The sequence below is a fragment of the Gorilla gorilla genome, chromosome 3 (genome assembly GCF_029281585.2).
Source record: "Gorilla gorilla gorilla isolate KB3781 chromosome 3, NHGRI_mGorGor1-v2.1_pri, whole genome shotgun sequence".
Classification (NCBI taxonomy): Eukaryota; Metazoa; Chordata; class Mammalia; order Primates; family Hominidae; genus Gorilla; species Gorilla gorilla.
In genome coordinates, this window is record NC_073227.2 from 34,599,683 (window position 1) to 34,623,812 (window position 24,130).

General features: G+C 36.6%; 1 protein-coding gene across 15 annotated transcripts in view; it reads left to right on the top strand.

Moving 5' to 3' along the window:
- The window catches only part of RBPJ (recombination signal binding protein for immunoglobulin kappa J region), a 269,801-nt gene extending 248,806 nt beyond the window's left edge, over positions 1 to 20,995 (top strand). For all 15 annotated transcript variants that reach the window (XM_055385548.2, XM_019025480.4, XM_063705225.1 and 12 more), the window contains 8 exons: positions 1,544 to 1,709; positions 6,618 to 6,792; positions 10,414 to 10,551; positions 10,705 to 10,817; positions 14,791 to 14,931; positions 15,969 to 16,124; positions 16,490 to 16,593; positions 16,763 to 20,995. In XM_055385548.2, the coding sequence (XP_055241523.1) occupies positions 1,544 to 1,709; positions 6,618 to 6,792; positions 10,414 to 10,551; positions 10,705 to 10,817; positions 14,791 to 14,931; positions 15,969 to 16,124; positions 16,490 to 16,593; positions 16,763 to 17,078 (1,309 nt within the window). In that variant the 3' untranslated portion in view covers positions 17,079 to 20,995. The remainder of the gene's footprint in view (positions 1 to 1,543; positions 1,710 to 6,617; positions 6,793 to 10,413; positions 10,552 to 10,704; positions 10,818 to 14,790; positions 14,932 to 15,968; positions 16,125 to 16,489; positions 16,594 to 16,762) is intronic.
- Positions 20,996 to 24,130: the final 3,135 nt, after the last annotated feature.

Sequence of the window (24,130 nt, forward strand, 5' to 3'; positions counted from 1 at the left end):
ACGGGACCAACACTAGGCCTGCATGCCCATAGTTCAGCCACGTGAGTGTGAGTGGGTATATATACACCAGTGGCTGATTATCATTGCATTTAAGCTCTGGGTTTTCTTATACTAGGATTAAGAAAAGTAAGCCATTTTCTGTACTAATAACAGTACAAGAAGTGAGAATGACAATGGAGGCTGTGTGTTTCAAGAAAGAAGAGAAGGAAACTACTTCTTTGGGTAACTAAAGGATATTCCTAATTTTTTTTTTTTTTTAAGACAGAGTCTCACTCTAACCCAAGCTGGAGTGCAGCTGCACTATGACAGCTCACCACAGCCTTGACCTCCCAGGCTTAGTTGGTCCTCCCACCTCAGCCACCAGAATAGCTGGGACTATAGGCGCCTGCCACCACGCCCACTAATTTTTGTATTTTTTGTAGACATGAGGTTTAGCCATGTTGCCCAGGCTGGTCTCAAACTCCTGGGCTCAAGCAGTCTGCCTGCCTCTGCCTCCCAAAGTGTTAGGATTACAGGTATGGGTCACCGCGCCCAGCCTGGATATTCCTGTTTATTGTACACGCCGTTCACCCATTTATATTACTTATGTGGCTACTATAGTTAATTCGAGTTGTCAGGCCCTCTAGAGAGATATGGCATAGATGTTTTAAAGTATGTACAAGTCAACATTATAATTGAGCAAAGGTGAATTTACACCCTATATAAGGACTGGATTGATGGTCTGAACTATGTAAAATATGAGCCTTGAGCTAGGCTTTGCAATAGATAATATTTTTAATTGCTAAATAAAAGATTATAAGAAAATCATTCTCAGAAGAACTTGTGAAGGTGGTTTTTGACAACTAGCAAAACAAACCTGTCATATTCTGTGAGTTGAAAGAATACAGTGTATTGTTCTTTGAGCATGAAATATTTCTCAGATATCTACAGCACACCAGGTGTTCCAAGTGTGTATAAAATTCAAAGATATATAAAACACAGCACTGCTCATAATCAGGAGATCCATGTATTTTTGACTCTTTAGCTTAGTTTTATTAATATTTTGGATGTTTCTACTGTGGACAATGCTCTAATACAATTTTCCAGGTTAATTACCACATTAAGTTAAATGCAGTATCCATAATAGTAATGTCACTCATTAATGATTGTGTCGTTTTGAATAGGCCTTAATTAGTAATTACAGATTTTTGTGGTGGTTTATCGTGTTTTGTAATATGTTAGAGTACACTGGATTTGCTGAACTCTGGTAATTTAGAACTCTGAGCCATACAAAGAGAAGTTCTGTACTCTAAAAAGTATTTAATCTAACTGTATGCATAACTCCAATATTTTACCTGAACAGATTTAGTCATTATGGAAGTCCCAATTTCTGTCCTGTGGGCATGATTATTTGCATTACAAAAGGCTTCACCAAAATTTTTCATTGGGAAATAGGTGCATTTCAATGTGATTTTGTATTCATAATGTTCAAGGAAAGGAAAGGCTTTATTGAATCTAATTGATTTTTGCTTCTTGGTTTTTTTTTTCCCCCATTATTCTTCAGGTTTTTTTGCCCACCTCCTTGTGTATATCTTATGGGCAGTGGATGGAAGAAAAAAAAAGAACAAATGGAACGCGATGGTTGTTCTGAACAAGAGTCTCAACCGTGTGCATTTATTGGGATAGGAAATAGTGACCAAGAAATGCAGCAGCTAAACTTGGAAGGAAAGGTAAATCAAGACTGCTAGTTCACCAGAAAGGGGCACCATGGTACCAGAATGTAGTTTTCATATTCATTTTTGTGGTGGAGATTTTTTTCTTTAATAACTATTGGTAACAATTTCTTGAATATATGAACTAGGACCAAAAAACATGCCTCTCAGATAGCTTTGGTCTAGTCACTCATGAAGCTTACGCTGCTGACATTGGAAGGTGGCATGCAGTAAGCTTCCCCAGCTTGCAAGCAGTTTTAGCAGACTGTAAATCAGATTTCTATTGGAAGCCAGTAATAAATTTAGGAGTCTGATTGCTCATCTTCTGTTTGACAGAGGTTTATCAACAAAAATACATTGTTCAGTAATGTTTTACTCTGCTATTTTAATCTTAGTTTTATACTAGACACAATGATATATACATTGTGGAAAGCATTTATCTGGGTTATAACGATCATAAACGTTTACTTGACATCAGAGTGAAGCAGAGTGATACTGTAGACAAGAATAGCCACAGTTGGCTTTACTCAAATTTTAGTGCGTGGCAGGGGTTCTTCAATTAATTTTCTAGAGAAAACAATTTATCAGCTAGTTTTACTGATTATATTGTATGAATTTAGAAAGCAGTCAATCTAGATCTTTTTTTTTCTTCCCCCAGGACAGGGTTTTTACTCTGTCACCCATGCAGAAATGCGATGGTGCAATCTTGGCTGACTGCAACCTCCACCTCACAAGTAGTGGGACCATAGGTGTGTGTCACTATGTCCAGCTAACTTTTTTGTATTTTTTTGTAGAGATGGGGTTTCGCCATGTTACCTAGGCTGGTCTTGAACTCCTGAGCTCAAGCAATCCATCCACCTCAGCCTCCCAAAGTGCTGGGATTACGGGTGTGTGCCACCGTGTCCAGCCAATCTATACTTTTAGTATTGAAAGATAGTTTTTTATTCACTTAGAATTTAGCTATGGTTTTATTTTTCCTTGCTACTATACTTTGGAAAATGGTTAGTTCTGATCTCAATGACTAAACATCTTCTAAAATAGTGCATAAACAGCTGTTTCATTATTTGATACATCTTTGTTGAATATTTTAGTGTTTGCTATGTTGTAGTTGGCACTAGGGATATGGGTTGGGAGTAGTGTTGGTGGAGGTGAGCTAGGGGATTTGTACTCTCAAATTGAATTTTAGTGATTTTACAGATAGTACTACAGGTCTTAATGTCAACCTCCTTCAAATTTAGCTATTTGTATGTCATTTATATCTTTATAGTTTTTGTAAGTAAGATTTGTTGACTATGTATTTTAAATTAGATTTGGGATAATACTTATTACAATAAAGATTGTTTCATCTTAAACCAGTAAAACTATTTCTAAATTATGATCCCTGAGCTAAAGTAACAAATATATTTAAGTGGTGGGTTGATCTAATAGATCTTAAGTCTTGTCTCATCTGTTTTCTTGTTACCTAGGAAGTCTCAGAGTTATATGTCTCCAGGCTTCACATGTAGACATTCAGTACTATGAATGAGTGGATCAGATAGGTAGTGAGAAGCCAGGGATTCTAGCTACCTGTGTGTATAACTGTTTAATCCTACTTCATTGCTCATTTTAACCAGTTCCAGCTTCCAGTAATTTTAAATGAGGTAATACCAAATAAACCAACCAGTAGTATCACTGCTTGCCTTTCGCAGCATTGTGGCTTAGTAGTGCCACATCCTAATTTTGTACCTTTAGGGGCTGCCTCAACATGGAGATCTTTCTGCTGTTTTTCATTATATCTTTCTTCAACTTCCACTAGTATACCCTTTCCCCAAGGCCTAGAAACTGGCAGAAGAGGAATAGAATACCTGAGAGCTTGAGCATTTAACTAGTATTTAAAATACCTAGTAATAGGTTAGTACAATGTCTGTAAGCCAAAATTATATGTTAATATTTAATTTTAAGGAAAAATTCTATTAGGGAAGTTTATGTAAAGCAAGACTGGTGAGAGTTAGTAGAAGGCATCCCAGGCAGAAAAAAAACAATGTAATCATGTGCTTAGAGCATAAAGGTATAAGAACATGGTTTTGACCAAGGTAGGCAAAGATGTCCTGAGCAGCGGATTTTGAGCTTCAGTGAGAGGCACTTTGCTCTTGTCTGCCTCACTTAACCTCCATTCGTGTAAGGAAATAGTCTGTTCATTGAGTGGCACAATTAGTTATTGAGAAATATGGGATATTCATTTTGCAATTTTTGGTGTTTATACTTATTTTAAATATTCAATGCAACAAAATTCTAGTATATCTAGCCCTTTAAATTTATGGTCATGACATTTGGCTGTATGTAGGTAATATGTTGGATCTTAGATTTTGTGTAATGTTTTTAATTTGTTAAAAAAAATTTACATTTTTTATAGTCACAGCTAGGTAAGCTACGCAACAAGGATGACTTAGTTCTAACACTCTTGTGTTTTTCTTATTTTTAAACATCATATACTCTTGGTAACATTTTGTTTCTATAATTTAAACATTTCTGCAGTATCACTTTGCAGCATTAGATTTGGTATTTCTTCTTTCTTTCAGGGAAATGTCTTTTATTGCCTAAAGATCTTGTTTTCAAAGAGTATTTCTAGAGAGATGATTATATGCCATTTTCTCTTCTAGAATTCCATTAGCTAATTTAACCTTTTGCAATAGCAAGGCAAATGTAATTTTAGTTTTATTTGCTTATTTTCTATGAGTCAGTGACTTTTTCCTTCTTTTCTTAATGGAATATGAGTAGTTTGTGGTCAGTGGCCTTATAGTTTTTTAAAAATAATAGTTCCCATAAAATTATCTTGATTATGATTTTTGTGGATTCAAACTACTCATTGTAATTAGGGATATATTTCCTTTCTTTCCAAGGAGATATATGTGTGTTTGTTTTTTCCGAACAAAATGCAGTTCTTTTTGTGTAGGTCTTATGATCCAACATTCTTGGTTCTTTTTTTCCTTTCTTGTTTGCCAATATGTCTTATTTATGCTGGATTTCAGTATTTTCTCTTTCTGATATGGATCTTACCTTTTAATTTTAACACTCCAAAGCCATCTCAACATTTTTAAGCTTTCCCATTAGAATGTAATTACCTTCATTTAGATATACATTTCATTTTTGCTTCCCATGACTGTCTGCTTTAGTACATTGATACCCATTTTCATAGACCTCGTCTTATGTTGCAGAAGAATTTCATTGTTTAGGCTTAATTTGACCTTCAGTGCTGTCACTTTTAAGAGTGTGGCCGACCTATGGGTATAGCAGCTCACAGATGCCATCTCTGAGTGCGTTAGAGATCTTGGGTGCAAGGAGTGATGTGACTGCAAAGTACTGTTGTTTTTTGTTTCTTTATCTTTATTCATTTTGAGACAGGGTGCCACCGTGCCGCCCAGGCTGGAGTGCGGTGGTGGGATCACGGCCCATTGCAACCTCTGCCTCCTGGGCTCAAGCGACCGTCCCACCTCAGCCTCCTGAGTAGTTGGGACTACAGGCATACACCACCATGCCTGGATAATTTTTGTGTTTTTCGTAGAGATGGGGTTTCACCATGTTGCTCAGGCTGGTCTCAAACTTCTGGACTTAAGCAGTCTGTCCACCTTGGCCTCCCAAAGTGCTGAGATTACAGGCATGAGCCACCACCCTGGCCTGTTTTTATTTATTACTATGATTAGCTTTATCTTATTTTTGCCTTCTACAGAGCAAAACCTCTCAAGGCTTTTACCAAACTTTTGATTTTTAAAAACTTAGTTAAATGTATAATGTTCAAGATGGCATCTAAATTTTCTTATATAGCTTTGCTATGAGAAATACAATAAACTATTGCAGTAGTTTTGTCTGCTACTGAGGCTGTCTGTGAGTAAAATTTTAAAGATAAAAACCTAGAAGTCATTAACTGTTTCCTGAGTAGCATTTGCTCTGCTTTTTAAAAGGAAGATACAGGAGAGGTAGTTGAAGAAACTTGTTTAGCTTAATTTTAAAGTGGAATGTTGATCTTTTAAAAAATATAATTTGATACTTTAGATACTTATGCTGTGTTTCAGCATCATTTATCTTACCTGGAAAAGGACAATAATTTAGATCCCTCACTGATTCACAGGGATCAAGAGAATAGGAAAGATTTTAGAATTGTTATATATAATATAAGCAGTAGCATTTTGAAGGGTCTTTGCTGTTTGTAAAGTGCTATATCTCTTTATCTTTTCAGTTATCAGAATTTAAATTCTGGTAAACTGACATAATGCCTTGAGCATTTTCTCTAGTACCTTTAAATTCAGTTCTTCTGGTGATACGTATGAATCGTCCTTTTGGGCAAAGTTAACCATTTTAAAAATAGTTCTTTAAAGTAATGCTTATATAATCTCTTTCTGGTTTAAGATATTTTATAATCATCCAGTTTGTCTATCATTGTTTTCCTCAATCTTATAAGTGATTACTCTAGTGTTCAGCTATATAAAGAAAAATATTTTATGCACTATTTTGAGAAGAACTACTGCTAAAATCTTTTACATAATTTCTTGAATTCTGATAGCTTTATTTATTTTTTTTTTGGAGAAAGTCATTGATTTTTTTTAACTGTAAAATTTATTTTAAAAGTTACTGCTGTAACGTTGAGTGATAATTCCATGACACAGTTGTAGAGCTATGTAAAACAAGAAAAGGCTGTTTTTTTAAATGGTCTTTTAAAGAGGATACAACAGATGACAATGTTTGTGTTCTACAGACTTTATAAGGAAGACTTTGTACTTTTCAGAAATCAATTTCAGTAATTTTTATAGTTGATAATTTTTATAGTTGGTTTTATCAGCTATCCCTTGGAATTGTTTTACTTATTACTTAAACTGTGGCCATTCTGAGTTATAGGTACTACATAAACAAACAAGGTTTTGCTGCTGTTAAAACTTTACTTTTCTTTCACAGAACTATTGCACAGCCAAAACATTGTATATATCTGACTCAGACAAGCGAAAGCACTTCATGTTGTCTGTAAAGATGTTCTATGGCAACAGTGATGACATTGGTGTGTTCCTCAGCAAGCGGATAAAAGTCATCTCCAAACCTTCCAAAAAGAAGCAGTCATTGAAAAATGCTGACTGTATGTATGCTTTTCTTATTTATCCCCAACTCCCACCATGAATTAATAAGACAGACTCTTTTTTAAATTAAAAATTGCCTTTTCAATAGCCAATTAATTCTTTACTAATATTTTTGTGGCCCTCTTTATTGTCTCTCTTTTTTTAATCGTAAATCGACAGTATGTGGTCTAATGAAGCAGTTCTTAACCAGAGTTGGTTCCTTAATGCTCCCAGGGACATTCGGGGGAAATGGGAGATTTTCTCCTTCTGTTGTTACGGTGACTGGAGGGGGTGATGTTGGCTTTGGGTGTCTTGAGCCTGTGATGCTGAATTGAATGTCCTGCAGTGTCCAAGGTAGTTCCCATTCCACAAAGAATTGATCTACCCACAATGTCAAAAAGTACCCCTTTGAAAAACGCTACCAACTAAATGGGCTTTGGCAGGCCTTCCTGAGAATCTAAACACAATTTTTAATGTGGTTGCTCTGGCAGAGACTGCTGTCTCATCAGCCTATTTTTAGACTACCAAAGAAGTATGTTTGAATTATAAATTTAACCTCCACACCCATTTTTCTTTTTTTAACTTTTTATTATGGAGACTTTTCTTTTTTTTTCTTGAGATGGACTCTTACTCTGTCGCCCAGGCTGGAGTGCAGTGGCAGGATCTCAGCTCACTGCAACCTTCACCTCCCGGGTTCAACCAATCCTCCCTGCCTCAGCCTCCTGAGTAGCTGGGATTACAGGTGCCCACCATCACGCCCGGCTGATTTTGTATTTTTTTAGTAGAGATGAGGTTTTGCCATTTGGCCAGGCTGGTCTTGAACTCCTGACCTCAGGTGATCCACCCACCTCGACCTCCCAAAGTGTTGGGATTGCAGGTGTGAGCCACCATGCCTGGCTGAGACTTTCAAATTTATATAAAAGGGAGAAATTATCCACCCAGCCTCAACAGGTTTTATCAATTCTGTTTCATTATCTCCATCACCACCGACACCTCTTCGTCTTCTAATTGCTGGAGTATTTTAATGTAAATCTCATCCTATCCTTTCAACCAAAATTTCTGCAATAGTGACTAATACATGCCCTTTTTTTTGAAACATCATTATACGTAACAGTTGACAGCAGCTCTTTAGTGTCATCTAATATCCTATTTCATGTACAGATTTATCAGATTGACCCAGAATGTCTTTTCATAGTTTTTTTGCTTTGTTTTGTTTTACAGTGGTTTGTTCAAACATGGATTCAGATAAGGTCCACACATTTTAGTCTGTAATAGTTTCTTCTCACCCTCTCTCACCTTTGTTTTCCTTCTATGTCATTTATTTGTTGAAGAAACGATCATTTTTCCTGTTCTGGAATTCCATATTCTGGGTTTGGCTGATTACATGTTTCTCTGTCTCTCTTATTTTCCATGAACTGGTGGTTAGACATAAAGACTTTCAGAACTGATTGGTAAAATATACATTTATTTCCATTGGATTGGAAGTCATAATATCTGATTATCCCCTTTTTTTTTTGGTCATGTTAAGATTGATTATAGTAGTTCAGCTGTTGTAAGTCTATTCCACCCATAAAGTTCCTCAGCAAACTTTAACCTAATGGTTTTAATAGTCATTGATGATGTTTAAATCCATTTCATTAAATGCCACAAAATGGTGATATTCTAATTTTTTAAATTCTAACTTCTGCATTCGTTAGCTGGAGTTTTTTCTACAAAGAGGGACTTTGCCATATCAGCTATTTGCTTCAATTGTAATATGTAATGAAAAGGCAGGATTAGCTGCTTGTTTACTCATTTGCAGAATAATAACATTCCTTGAAAGTGACCAGTGGGGTTTTAGGGTTTTTGTTTTGTTTGCTTTCTTTTCATTTTGTTTTATTATGAGCTCATGGTGGTGGTGTTGTTGTTGTTGTTGTTGTTGTTGTTGTTGTTTTGTGTTGGTTATATTTTAGTCCACTCAGTCCACTAATATCACTTAGTTTTTATTACGGAAAAATTTCAAACACTCTCAAGTAGACAGAGTTGCACCATACAATGAAACCTCTTATGTTCATTCTCTAACGTCAACAGTGATCTTAACATTCAACCAATCTTATCTTCATCTATACCTGTACTCCAGCCCCACTTTCTTCTGCCCTTATTTTAGTTTGATGCATATCCAATCAGTGTTCAAATTTAAAATGGTCTAAAATATTATTTTAAAAATCAGATTGCTTGAATCAAAATTCAGATCTACCACTTAGTACAGTTTATATTGTGACATGTCCTTGAATATAATCTATGGACACCCCCTCAACTCTTGCAATTTATTTAAGTAAGTTGAAACATTTGGCCACTAGAGATTTCCACGTACTAGATTTTGCTGGTTTCATTTATTTGGTATAGTTTAATGTATTTTCTGTAAATTGGTAGAGTCAAAAAGAAATAGAGTGTGGGCCTAGTTGGAAAGACAGATTTCATTCAGTACTATTGCAATAGGGGAAAATAGAACCAAGTTCCATTTCAGAATACAACAAAAACAAGTGGGGATGAAGCAGAGTGAGAGGGTCAATGGATGGAAACTTTCTAAAAGGAGACATCAAAGGTAGAAGGTTTCTTTCTGACCTGACTTAGGATTCCTGCTAAAGGCAGGCCAAGGTGATCATAGATCCAGAGTGGGAGATAGTTTAGGAGGATTCTTACTATATATAACTGAGCTAAACAGACTGATGACGGGGCTCAAGGACAAATACTAGTTGATTGCTTAGAGCAGCCTGCTTAAAAGTATGGTCAAGGAGAGAATCTTTAGTCTAGAATGGTGATCAGATTTAAGTTTGTTGTCCTTTGGTTCTTGTTTTCTTTCTGAAAAGCAAGACCTGCTTCAAAGGTGGTAGTGTGCTCTCCTGCACTAGGAGGTATATTATGTCTTGTATTCAGGCTATTTGCATTTCAAATTACACAGTTTTATATAACTGCTTTAACTTTGTGTTTGTACTGAATATTAGTTTCTTGATGGCAGAGAACATATTTCACTTTCAGAATGTTTTTCTGCTTACATGGATTTATGTTCAAGAAATTTCATACAATATTTAGAAGAAAGCAGAATTTTCTAAAATCACAGTATGCAGAGGCATTTACCATCAACTCTGACAAACATCCTTCTGGTCCCTTTTCTATGCATGTATTCTGTGGAATTGGATGCAAACACATATTAAAAATATATACATTTGCCTAATGGAACCACAGCATACAGAGTATTTTATAGTCTGCTTTTCCATTCAGTGATATTCCAGGAAAATATTTTCTTATCAGTGTGTTTAGATACACATCCTTTAAATAGGTCATGATTTAAATTTCTACTGTCTAACATTATTTTAAAAGTAAGTTTTTCCTCTAATAATCAGCACCACAGTAAACATACTGTGTAGCTTTCACTTTAAAATTATTTTTATGGACATTTGATATCATTAGCTTGACATTATTAATAACAGTTACCTTGACTTTTCGATATCATCTGTACTGTCTTGGAAAGTGAAAATATTTGTCAAACTGTTAAATGATAAGAAAGAATAATTATACACTGCCAAGCAGAATTTCCTTCTTTTGCTCCCTCCCCACCTTCTGCTCCAATCACATAAATAAGAGCTGTTTCTTCTTTGCAGTATGCATTGCCTCAGGAACAAAGGTGGCTCTGTTTAATCGACTACGATCCCAGACAGTTAGTACCAGATACTTGCATGTAGAAGGAGGTAATTTTCATGCCAGTTCACAGCAGTGGGGAGCCTTTTTTATTCATCTCTGTGAGTATAAAAATGTGCATTTAATGTTTTTAGTGTGAAATTGTTAAAATCTTTTGATGAGATACATGGATATATATTAAGTTTTGTCATTTGCCTAATCATAAAATAAATTTTAAAAGATGACAATTTGATTTATTTTTCCACCTACTGCAGTGGATGATGATGAATCAGAAGGAGAAGAATTCACAGTCCGAGATGGCTACATCCATTATGGACAAACAGTCAAACTTGTGTGCTCAGTTACTGGCATGGCACTCCCAAGATTGGTATGGCTCTACTTTTGCTTTAGTGATAATGTGAAGTAAAAATTAATTCTTTAAACAGGAAAGTTACAACATTCAAATGGAAAAACACACCTCAGTTTTATGCTTTTTAATTTTAAATGGTATGTTAGTAATCAGTGCTGTTTATAATTGACAGTTATGCTCTACCTTATTTCAGAAATGCTTTAAGGTAATAGCCAGTTTTTACAAGTACATTCTTAATGATTTTTTCTTAAATGATTTCCAATATATTTTGGTGGCAATTTCCTTTTTGGCTGTTTATCTGAAGATGTTCAGTAGAGGGCACTATAAATTACATTTCTTTTCTTTACTAATGCGGATAAACCGTATTCATTTTTTTGTGATACCTGCCATATCCCAATGTAGGACCAAGTTTTCAAACAGAAGAAATTCTTATTTCTTTTGAAATATAAGCATAATTTTTGTTAGCTTACTCTCTCACAAGAAGATAGATTTATTAAAACTGAAATAAAATTGGTATTTCTAACTGGGAGCAGGGCATAGGATTTAGGGCTTTTGTTCAATAGAAGACATTGAAACTTGGCCACGCATGGTGGCTCACATCTGCAATCCCAGCACTTCAACAGGTGAAGGCAGGAGAAGGAGAGGTGACTAGCCCTGGCATCACTTGAGCTCAGGAGTTCGAGACTAGCCCTGGCAACATGGTCAGACCGTCTTTACCACTGCCCCCCACCCCAAAAAAAAATTAGCCAGGCATGGTGGTGCACACCTGTAGTCTCAAGCGTAAGTGGGAGGATCACTTGAGCTCGGGAGGTCAAGGCTGCAATGAGCGGTGATCGTACCACTGGACTTTAGCCTGGGCAACAGAATGAGATCCTATCTCAACAACCACAAAAAAGAGATCTTGAAATTGTAAAAACTACTTTTGTTAGTAAAATGAAAACAAAAGTCCTCTATAGTGCCACCACCCTCCCAATTTTCCCTCTCCTTTTCTCAAACAATATAATTTATTTATATTCAAGATGAAGGGGATTTATGAGTAAGTTTGATTCAAGGTCAGACTGAAGAGGTTGGGTGAGTAGAAGAACATTTAGTATTAATGTTCCTAAACATGCCTTCTATTTATCTTTTTGGTGCAGTATTCCACTGGCTTATATTTTCTGGGGTCATTTCAGCAGAGGCTGGTTTGATCTACAGTTTTCTAAGCCAGTGATTCATTTCTTTGTTACTGTTTTTTTTTTTACCCTCTGTCATGATTGTACAAGGTGATTTTATTTCCCATGTCAATGCAATAAGCTAGAAGACATGAAGTATAGTAATAGTAATCTGTAAAGCTTTGCAGTTGAGACAAATTATAATAAGGGTAACGTTAGGGAATGAAGGGCATGAAAAACAGAGCAGGAGACAGAAGCAAGCAAAAAATCTGAATCAGCATTTATTCATTTTTTTTCTCTTCTCATTCATTTCCTCTGTTCCAAGGATGATGTTTGTTTGCTTTGGTGTTAAATGCTTGTACTGCAGAAGCACAACTTAGGAGGATGATTCTGATCACCAATAGTTTATAATACAAACCACTTAGAAGACAGACCCAAATTTAAAACAATGTTTTCATTTACAGTTGTTTGTAAAGTACCAGTAGCCTGCCTTGCTTGAAAGTCATTAATTGAGGTTTTTACACTCAAAACTGTATGGCTTTATATAAAAATGTTGCAATGAAAAATTAACTTATTAGAAAAAGTTGCAGTACCATTATTAAGACTTTGATACATAAATATTTCCAGGGGTTTAATGACAGGAATTCTGACATGCAAAGTCGAGTGCCTCTCGTCATGGAGTTTACATTTTGATAGGGTGATAAGCCAAATACCCATGTAAAGGATTTATGTAGTGATGAGAAAACAAAACAAGATAATAAAGGGATAGAGAATTGGAGGAGCGCTTAGAGAGGTCAGGGAAGTCTTTTTGAAGTTGCAGTATTTGAAGAGAGCCCAGAATGAAGTCAAAGAACCAGTAATTGAGTGAGGAGCATTTCAGGCAAACAGAACAAGTACAGAACTGAAGGCAGGGGATGTATGATGACTAGTAAAGAAACCAGTGGAGCTGGAGCGGAGGGAGGAGAGGTCAAGTGGCAGGAACTGAGTCTGTAAGGTTAGCACTAGGCAAGACCTTGTAGGATCCCTCTCTGTATCTAGGGTAAGGACTTCATATTATCTCTGCATGTTAGAAGGCCACTGGAGGATTTTAAACGGGGCACGATGGCCTATTTTTGTTTAGAAGTATATGTGTGGCTGCTGTGTGGAGAAGAGAGCATAGCAATGCGGCCGTGGAAGCAGAGAGACAGGTGCTTGGATTGTTGTCATAATTGAGGCAAGAGTTGATGCTATCTTAGACCCAGGATCATAGTATTAAGGTGGTGAGGGGTGACAGATTTGTTGGAAAGTGGACCTGACAGAATTTGCTGGCAGATTGGATCGTTGGGTGTGAGAGAAAGCAAGGCATCAAGGGTAACTCTTAAGGTTTTTGGATTGAGTGAATGCTGGTGCCATTTATTGACCTAGATGAGTTGGGGAAGGATCAAGTTTAGGAGGAAATCCAAAAATCTGTTTTCGATATGCTAAGCTTGAGGTGCCTCTTAGACATCGTAAGTGGAAATGTTGAATAGGTAGTTAAGTGTACATACAAGTTGAATGCAGGAGAGAAGATAAGTCTGGAGATAATAAATTTGGGAGTTGTCAACCTTTAAATTTTTAAACAGTATAGATTATAAAGAGAGGAAAAGAGGGCTGAGAACTCAGCTCTGGGCATTTTAAAGGTCAGTTGGAGCAGCTGTGGTCCTGAAAGCAAAATGTGTTGAGAGCTTCTGAGAAAATGAAGTAAAATGAGGACAGAAAAGTGCCGTGAGATGCATCTGTCTGGAAATCCTTGGTGGCTTTGAAAAGCAGTTGTAGTGGCGTCTTTGAGATAAAAGGTTGGAGAGATTGCAGGAGATTGGACAGTGAGGAAGAGGCGTTTGCAGAGAAACAGGTAGTGAGAGGGAGGGACAGGAGCATGTAGTCAGTGTTTTCTTTACTTTTGATTTTGAGATGAGAGATAGTTATGTTTGTATGTTGTTGGAAGTGATCAATAGAAAAGGAAACAGAGTAAAAGTTCTGTGTCAAATTTTGCTCTTCATCATGATCATCTACTTAGCCATTACCTTCTAGGTGTCAAGTGTCATATAGGGTTTGATAGTATTATCTTTCAGATATTCATGTGTTTTGTGGACTAGTTGGGTTATAAGCTTTAGAAATCAGTTGGACAGGCAGCCAGCCCTGGGATCAGGACATATTCTGGTCCTTCAGCTACTAAACTGGTAATTTTGAGCAATTTATCTGACCTTTCTAAGCCCATTTTGTAATCTGTAAAATGAGTTTGATTTTGTTATGTTTTTAAATACGTAAGTTTTGGATAATGGATATAAGATGTTTGCACTGACAGTAGCCTTCTAGAGATTTTTCCCTTTGATGTTGGAGTATTTGTCATTTTATGCATATTATTGGAAAATATCATTAGAACTTGCTGTTCAAAATATGGTCTGTAGGCCAGCAGCATTAACATCAACTGGGATTTTGTTAGAAATGCAGAATATCAGGTCCCACAAGAGTCCTGCTAGATCAGAACCTGTGTTTTTCACAAGAACCCCAGCTTATTTGTGTGCACATTAATGTTTGAAAAACACTGATCTAGAAAACAAGTGCCTGCCTGCCTGATTTTTTTTTTAGATGTTCAGGGAAGAGGGTAACAGTTTCTACATTCTGACATGCTTGCAATCTAAAAGTGTTTTTTATTCCTAGCCTTTTTTTGTTTGTGAATGTTTTTATATATGTAGGCATAGGACAAATAGCTGTGATGTATTATTATGCAGTATATAACTTCTATGTACTTTTGATGTTTTATACAAGGAAAATCCTTTCCATGTGTGGATAACCTTTTATTTCTTAATTGTTAAATATAGATAATTAGGAAAGTTGATAAGCAGACCGCATTATTGGATGCAGATGATCCTGTGTCACAACTCCATAAATGTGCATTTTACCTTAAGGATACAGAAAGAATGTATTTGTGCCTTTCTCAAGAAAGAATAATTCAATTTCAGGTATGTTTTTAAATTACTGGTGAAATCTAAAATGTACAAACTGTGAGGTTAGCAGCTTGCAAAAATATGAAATTTTCATTTGCTGTTAATTATGTACAAATACATGAAGCTATACACAGATATTTATCTCAGGTATGAGCATCCTTAACACACAATCCTCAGACATGCAAGCAATCCTTCCTCAAGGAAGAACTCAAAATTATGAAAATGTTCTCAGAGAAAACAGTTAACATCTAGTTCCAGGGTTCTTAATTGAAGAACAAAGAGCCCCTCCGGATATCCAAAAATAGATTTTCAGTGCTCATTGAATCCTCTGAAATTGTGTGCAAACATTGTATAGACGAAGCATTTTTCTGGGTGAAGGCTCAAAATCTCATCAGATTTACATCGTGGTTTCCGAAGATAGTAATGATGACATGCTTTGAAAGCTAATGTTTTACATTTACTCAGAAGGCTTTCATGAGGTTGTGACATGGGCAGATGATTTAATAAGACAGTTATAGTTTCATGTGAAACTCCTTTGCAGAGAGATGCCCACACACACTGATGGGCATGCTGAGTCCCTGGTCTAGGTGTGTTAAGGTAGGGGTAGGGGCTTTGCCTTCCCATCTTGATTCCCTCCCATGGAACATGCATAAGCTTCTAGCTGTTGCCTAAGCATGAGGAGTCCCATTCTCTTTCTTAGGAGTCCTTGAAGAGTTTTAAACAGCCATTTACATCACAGATATTGATCTGCTGTTAATGAAATTGTACCTGCATTGGTATACTCATAATGGTTGTTCTGAAAGGTATTATTATTTAATATGTCACTGAAATAGTTTGTATTATAAGAAAAACTGCTGTCTATGGGGTTTCTGTATTAGCATTCTGTTTGTGTTTATGTAGGGATTGGCAAAGCACCATGCTTTAGAAAGTTTATAAGTTTTTACTGAGTTATCTTCTTCTTAACTCTTGTCTGAGGGTTACTTGGTAAAATTTTCTTATCCTATTAATACAAACTGTATAAAACTTAGTTTCTAAACTTCTTTCTTTATTAGGCCACTCCATGTCCAAAAGAACCAAATAAAGAGATGATAAATGATGGCGCTTCCTGGACAATCATTAGCACAGATAAGGCAGAGTATACATTTTATGAGGGAATGGGCCCTGTCCTTGCCCCAGTCACGCCTGTGCCTGTGGTAGAGAGCCTTCAGGTGAGAACGCCTAGTCCAAGTTGGCCTTCAGCTCTTTGCAGCTACTCTCAGCTGTGACCTGGCATCATTTCATTTCATGGGAGTTTTGATTTTTCTCCAATTGTCTGATTAGGGGATTTTTATATACACCATTTGTTGATTTAAAGAAAAAAAAACAAAATTAGGAGGAGCATACTTGCCAGAAAATTTAAATGTAAATAAACTTGTATGTTATCTTGAAATGTTTTTAGCTAGCTTTGTAATAAAAAACATTTTAATTGCCCTTTCTTAAAAAAAACAAATGAAAGTTGAATGAGAATCTAATTTGTGTACGTTAATGAAAAATGAAAAGTTTTCTCAGTGTTGTGATTTTCTGTGAATTGCAGTTGAATGGCGGTGGGGACGTAGCAATGCTTGAACTTACAGGACAGAATTTCACTCCAAATTTACGAGTGTGGTTTGGGGATGTAGAAGCTGAAACTATGTACAGGTACTTGATAAAACTTTTTGCATCATCCAGAGGTTGTGAGGGGTGTGGGTACAGGAGATTCTTTCCTGGCATTGATTGTAATGTATTAAACAACCTTGTCTTAAGTCTCATTTTTAACATGTACTTTGCTTTTTAAAGTGTTTTTAAGTGATTTCTATTTCCTCCTCAGGTGTGGAGAGAGTATGCTCTGTGTCGTCCCAGACATTTCTGCATTCCGAGAAGGTTGGAGATGGGTCCGGCAACCAGTCCAGGTTCCAGTAACTTTGGTCCGAAATGATGGAATCATTTATTCCACCAGCCTTACCTTTACCTACACACCAGAACCAGGGCCGCGGCCACATTGCAGTGCAGCAGGAGCAATCCTTCGAGCCAATTCAAGCCAGGTGCCCCCTAACGAATCAAACACAAACAGCGAGGGAAGTTACACAAACGCCAGCACAAATTCAACCAGTGTCACATCATCTACAGCCACAGTGGTATCCTAACTACCGTCTTTTTGCTGGGACTTAAACTGACTTGAGTGTGGCAAAAAGTTAACAAAAAAGGAGAAAAAATGAACAATCGTTTGTGGTTTCTTGGGAAAACTTTTCATACCAGGTGATACTATTCAAAAACCCCGTTGTCTCCCTGCAAGTGCTGATTTGAAATGCAGAAGCCACAGTAAAAAAAAAAAAAAAAAAAAGAAAAAAGAAAAAAAAAAAAAGAAAAAAATCAAAATGTATAAATATTGGAAATCAAGTTTTTCAGCTGTTTTGTTGGTTGGTTGGTTGGTTTTTGTTTGGTTTTGTTTAAATGGGCAAGAAGTAAATAATGTGGCTGGAATACAAGTTGAACAAACTAGAAGACACAAATCTAACATAGTTTTTATGGACCAAGGAACTTGTATATTGTATAAGCTTTAGTAAAAGGTACATTTTCACCATACCTTTTTTTATATCACGGTATTATAGTACACCTTGTTACCAAATAGGTTGTTCTCTTCCCCACCCACCTTTGAGCTTTTGCTCTAAAATACATTCAGGTTCCAAGCCTGACCATCCTTGTTTAATCTATCATACTCTTCCAGGTTTTTTTTTTTTTGGTCTAAGGCTGGAACTTTTTTCTTTTTTTTTCAGCTGAAGTCTTATGACTTTTCATGAGTCAAAATTGTTTGGATTTCAGCAAGTCAAATCTTGTAAAGGCCTGCATATTTTTTTTAAGATTATATGAAGTCTGTGCAAAAGCTTTAAAAAAATGCCTCTGCCTTGCCTGCAATACATGCAATGTATGTTAACTTAGTCTCTCTTCTCAGACACTGTTGGTAGTTATTTCTGTGTTTTCCTTTTTTTTAAAAAAAATATGGACTTATTGTGGTTATCCAAGAGGTTCTAACATTCACATGCAATTTGGTGTGGCCATTTAGCTATTAATGAGTTAATGGCGCAGAACTTGTTGATATTTGAAGTGTTCTCTCCCCTTTTCCCATGACGTAAATACATATGTGTGTTCCAGGATTTGTTCAGGTTTTTCCCCGCTCCTAATCTTGTACATAACTTGTATCATGTGTAAGTTAAACATTTTATTTTGAACTTGGAATGTTCCCAGTGATTTCATTCAGCAGGGTATTTTCTGCCTTGTTGGCAAGTGACAAAAAATATGGGAAGTATTTGCTACCAGTTGGTAGATGGTGCCCTTATGGTAGAATGAGGAAAATGTCAGCAAAAGCATGTTTTATTATCTTTACTTTTTTGGGGGGTTGGAGGGGGTAGCCTAGCCAGAACATCATTGTAATCTTAAAACATAAGATGCTTTTATTAGATGATCAACTAAAATAGCTGGAAGACCGTACTTTAGAAACAGATAGTTGTAAGATTATAAAATGCAAATGTAACTTATGTTTTCATTTTTTTCTCTGCCTTTTTTGTTTGTTTGTTTTCTCTTTTCCAGTACTGAGCATCTCCACAAATGTCTCCTAACTCAGAAAATGTTTCTTTTCTTTTCAGTTGAGATTTGGTTGCATTCAGGGTTGTAGGTTGGCCTTGCTTGCTAACCCCGCCGGTTTTACCATGCTTTCATTCCTGAACTTTGTTTATGCCTTTGTTTGGTTTCTTCAAAATTGCAGCAGACTCACTGGGCTACATTTAGTACAGGAACCACGTGTGTGATGTTATACAACACAGTCTAGTAATACAATCATCCCTCTTAGAGTAAAAACTACCTCTAGATTGTGGTAAGCTTTTACTGTCCCATAAAACAGGAGCCACAGTACCTTATGAATGCAAAACTGTAACTTCCTACAGTGTTTCCCTACAGAACATTGTCTTTCTGGTGTCCTGGGCTGTTTTGAAAAAGTTTCCATTAATAGACTTTTTAGAAATTATTATTAGTAGCATTTTTTTTTCCAGCTTTGCTGTCTTCATCACTCACTCTATGCTCAGACTATGCCACTGTAAATATTCTTCCTAACATCTTTAAATCGCCTTTTCCTCGGTTTTCAAGGGGAAGGTCATTTATAAAGCACGTTAGGTGGTTAAATCAGTTATTGCGGTTTTCTCTTACTGCAAGCCTTTTTAATCACCCCCAGGCTGCATTTTATTCTATATCGCCTTTTTTCTTCAAATCTGCTCCAGTCACTCACTTGTCTCTTATAAGCTAATCCTGCCTCACACCTTAAATCTGTTTCAGTGATCAAGGGCAGAACTCATTGTGGCCTTATCTTTCTTTGTTGTAACTGTTCACCGTCTCTTTCTTACAGACCACTTATTTCTGAGTAGTAGTTATTCCTCTCTATGGAGTCATGGCAGGAGTCATTACACAGTGCTTTTGTTCAGAGCATGGACATGTTCCTAGTGCTGCTTTGCTTTAACGGCCACAAGTTTCCTCCACTTCCTAGGTTTGGTATTTAGTTAAGGAATCATATTAAATTAACCAATAACAAAAGAGATACTTTTGAAGAACAAACTATTCCTTACCCATTTTTGTAGCTCAAAAATACTTTTTTAAGTTCATGACCTTATTAAAATGAACTTGTGCTTTTTTAACAAACGTTTATGTTTTATTTTGTTTCTTTCCGTAAGATAATTGAAATATTATACTGTAAACCCTTTTCTTTTTTTGAAAAGTCCAAGAATGTACTTATACAGGCATTTTTCCTCACCTATTTTTGGCCATTCTCATACCACAGACTAAAGAGTGAAATGATTTGTCCATTGTAGCTTATTGTTTATCAGTAGTTCTTTTGTCAGCTGCTTACATTTTTTCTTTCATGGTTTTGTGAATCATTTTCGGTATGTAATTTATAGGAACCTTGTCCTCTGGTTATAGTAGACTGTGTGCCCTCCTCCAGTGATGGCATTATTAGACATGCTGGTCATTGACCCTCAGAAAGACTCTCTTATTAGAATGGTGAGTGCTTCAGTTATAGTATGTTTGAATTTTTAAAAAATTCTGTTTTAGAAATGTATCTTATGCTCTCATGACTCTATGCAGTTTCTAAACATACACATAGAAGCTGAGTCTGATCCAGTATGTTTTTATTTGTTCCATTTAATTTATCACATAGATTGGGAAGGCAAGCTAAAAGCCTTAAAAATCCCCTTTATATTTTGAGTGATTTCAGCGTTGAACACTAGTATACTATCTAAATTTGCTGCTCACTTTCTTTAAACTGTGGCAATTAAAGGCATGCTTATACATGACTTAATCGTGAAATGTTTGTCACTCTTACTGCACAGACTTATCTGCAATCATAACTGGTTTTTTTGTTTTGTTTTATTTTATTGTTTTTAATGAAACTGGTACCATCTGTGCTTTCACGAAAAACTTCCAATGCCATTTTTGAGAACTAACCTAACTAGTCATGCTAACCAGAAAATCCACTGGGGAGGAGGTTCCTTTTGAAACAAAATGCTGTTCAGTTAGTAACCAAGTTACTTTGATTGCAAAAGCAGCTGTGTTTCTGATGAGTACTGAACAAATGTGTGTAATTTTCTGTGCCAGACTTATGACTTTGTTTTCAAGCACTGTAATGTGGGATGGATGGTTAGAAACAATAATATATTAGGGTTTCTGTTTAACCCTTTCAGGACTGAACTGTATCTCCTTTTGTTAATTTTCCCCTGTGTTGTGATAAATGTTTGCCAGCATTCAGTACTGTGTTGGTCCAGATGTAGGTTTATATGCTCATTTTTAGCTTATTTCTTGTACCTTGCAGCATGCTCTACGCATTCAGTCCTTAAGGGGTTTATTTTACAAACTGTGCGCCTGTAAGGTTTATTAGCAATAAGATAGAAAATTGAGCAAGTTTATACCATAATTTTGTAGAAAAAAAGAATCTGCTCAGTTCCATATTTCATCCATGAAAAACTTGCAATACGAGCAGTTTCAAGGAATAAATAAAAAGGAAATGTAAACCATTGTAAAAGTCTTCTGTTGAATGTGCCTGATGCATGTATTATCGTCTTTGATTTCAGAATACTTCATAAAGATAAAATTAAATTCTATATTATAGTTGGTGTATTTACAGTCTTACCATGTACATCACATCAAAGTGATAGCTCTACTAATTTAATTTCCTGGTGAATGTTTTTAACTATATAGTGCTTTAAAGAGATTTTTTCCCCCCGTGTAAATGGTGAAATGGGCTTTGTCACTCAAGGGTCATATCTCTCAAATCAGAATCATTTAAAGCTGATTGCAACAAAATTTGAGAATATTACTTAGCAATAACTTGCTTTTCCAATATAAGATGGTCATTTTGTCTGGTATAGGAAGGAACACATAATAGTTTGCCTTTGAGGGGTAGGGGGTGGGTCCTAGAAGTGGGGATAGTATTCTTTAATATGAAACAAAGTTAAATGGGGAAGTTACATCATTTTTTTTTTTTGCGACGGGGTCTTGCTCTGTCGCCCCTGAGCTGGCGTGGAGTGGCACAGTCCTGGCTCACCACAACATCTGCCTCCCGAGTTCAAGTGATTCTTCTCCCTCAACCTCCCCAGTAGGTGGGATTACAGGCATGCACCACTGCGCCTGGCTAATTTTTGTATTTTTAGTAGAGACAGGGTTTCACCATGTTGACCAGGCTAGTCTTGAACTCCTGACCTCAGGTAATGTGCCTGCCTCTGTCTCCCAAAGTGCTGGGATTACAGGCGTAAGCCACCGTGCCCGGCCCATAATTTTTAAATCATAGCAAGTTCAGTTGTTATTGACCCACCCAAAGAAAGAATCTTAAGTTATGAGGATTTTGCAAAAGACATCTTGCTATAAATACTCATTGTTAAGTTAGAAACGAACATTTAGTTGGGGTTCGAATTGTGAGGCCTCCAGAGGTTGAGAGTGATAGTGAGTCACTCGATTTAGAATTTAGAATAATCTTGTACTCCTTGCTATAAGTACTGCATGGTCACTTTAATCTTATAAAAAAAATTAAATATATTGGTTTTTTTGGGTCACTGAACCCCTAGATGGCCACCAGTTATGATGATGTGCAAGCCAATTTAGTTTCCAAATCTAGTGAGTCAGCACAGAAGGAAGTTTCCACCTCTAAAATAACAACAGCAACAACAAACTAGAAAGATACACTAAAAAGGAAACCCTAACAGAAAGTTTGGTACTAGAAAACATTTAAGGAAGACAGATGAAGCTGTTGTATATAAAGTACAAATAAGACCATTTCATCAAAGAGGTAGAGCTGTAAGCCTCAAGCCCTGTCAGGACCTGTAAGACTGAACAGTTATGCCCATGGTTCTTTGTGTTCAGAGTAAGGCTGTCCATATGCCTGGCACATAGGCATTCAACAGAGTTAGGTGCACCTGTAATGTTCACCTATATAGAACTCAGGACTAATCTTGGTTTATAGAAAATGCAGGTAAATACTCTTTAATACAGAAAAATGAAAAGGTTGTAACTGGTTTCTTGTAAGAAGCATACTAAATGCAAATAGGTTATTTTATAACTATTAGAATTTCCATGATGTTTTGCTTTGAGGGAGGCACTTTAAATTCTGATGTTCTATGGAAATTTTTTAAAAAGGTAAGTATGAGGTGTAGGTATATCTACCATTTCTAGCTTTTCATCTCCTTCCAGTCCACTGTCCTGTCATTCAGTGCAGGTGAGCATGTAGGTCAGTCAGTTTCTTGCTTCTTTACCTGTTTGATAATGTCTACTGGTGCTGGGCAGAGTCAGGATGCTCATAATTACTTACATTTCAAACTATCTAGAAACACTCCCACCTTCATCATATAAAGGGGTAAGGAGTGTGACTAGGTTATTCCTGCAGTGGCCTGGAGCTGGCTCTGGCAGCTTTTCTTTTCTCCTAGAACTTTTTCCTCCCTGCAAGGCTGTCCTTCCCTTTATTCTTCCTCATCACACAACTCAAAAATCAGGGCTTCTGGTTTTCTTCTGCTCGTTAAACCTTCATGACTGAGTTCTTATTGTGGTGGTCAGATATTTATATTTAGATGATACAAGGAAAAGTGTGGGGAAAAAAATATGACCTCTTTGCTAACATTCTTAGTTCCCCTGGCCAAGTCTTACACTTGAATATGCACTAGATTACACAAAGCTAGGGAGAGTGATCATGGACCCCTTAAAGCAAGCTTGTCCAACCCACGGTCCAGGATGGCTTTGAATGTGGCCCAATGCAAATTTGCCAACTTTCTTAAAACGTGAGATTTTTTTGCGATTTTTAAATTTTTTTTTTTGAGCTATCATTAGCATTAATGTATTTTGTGTATGGCCCAAGACAATTCTTCCAGTGTGGTCCAGGGAAGCCTAAAGATAAGACACCCCTGTCTTAAAGCGTTTTTTTCATCTTGAAGGTAATGGATCTTCATCTATAAATAGAGCTAATAGTAATTTCTAACGTCAGGTTAGACCTCATGTTTCTGGACCTCACATTGACTTTAGGAAGACCCAAACTCCAAGGACCAGAGTGTGAAATCGTGGCAGAGATTTATGCTCAAATCATAAAGACCGTTCTGCCATTGATTATCATCTGGTGGCTGATTCTGCAGCTCTCCATTGCTAATTTGTTTCATTTAAGTGGGGGGAAATTATGCATAGTTAGGAGAGGACACAAAAAGCTCCTAGCTGTGTTTCTGTCCTGCCTATCCAGCCCTAGTTTAGCTTCAACACCCAAGGATCTGCTTTGGCTGTCCTAAGGTTTAGAGATCATTTTGTCTTGGTTCTTCTAGGAGCAACGGGAGCTCAGTGCTCAGGCCTGATTTTTGCTTGTTCTTTCAAGAAAACAGTGATATGGTTGTTTTGCATTTAATACTTCAAAGGTTTAAAAATGTAGACCTTCACTATGATAGCCATTATTGGACACTTCAAAATATTTTCCATCTTAGTTCTGTCCTGCAGGTTGGAAATCTTTTATCATAGGAGTGGCTTATCTAGGGGACTGGAATGCATTCCCTCTTTTCTATCTTTAAATACCTGATCAGGATTCCACTTTGCTGGTGAGAATAACTGGTCATGCGAGCCTGGGTCACTTGCCTGTACACTTTGAAGCGTCAGTTAAAAGGAACCTCCAGAGGCTCTTTAGTTTCTCTGGTGA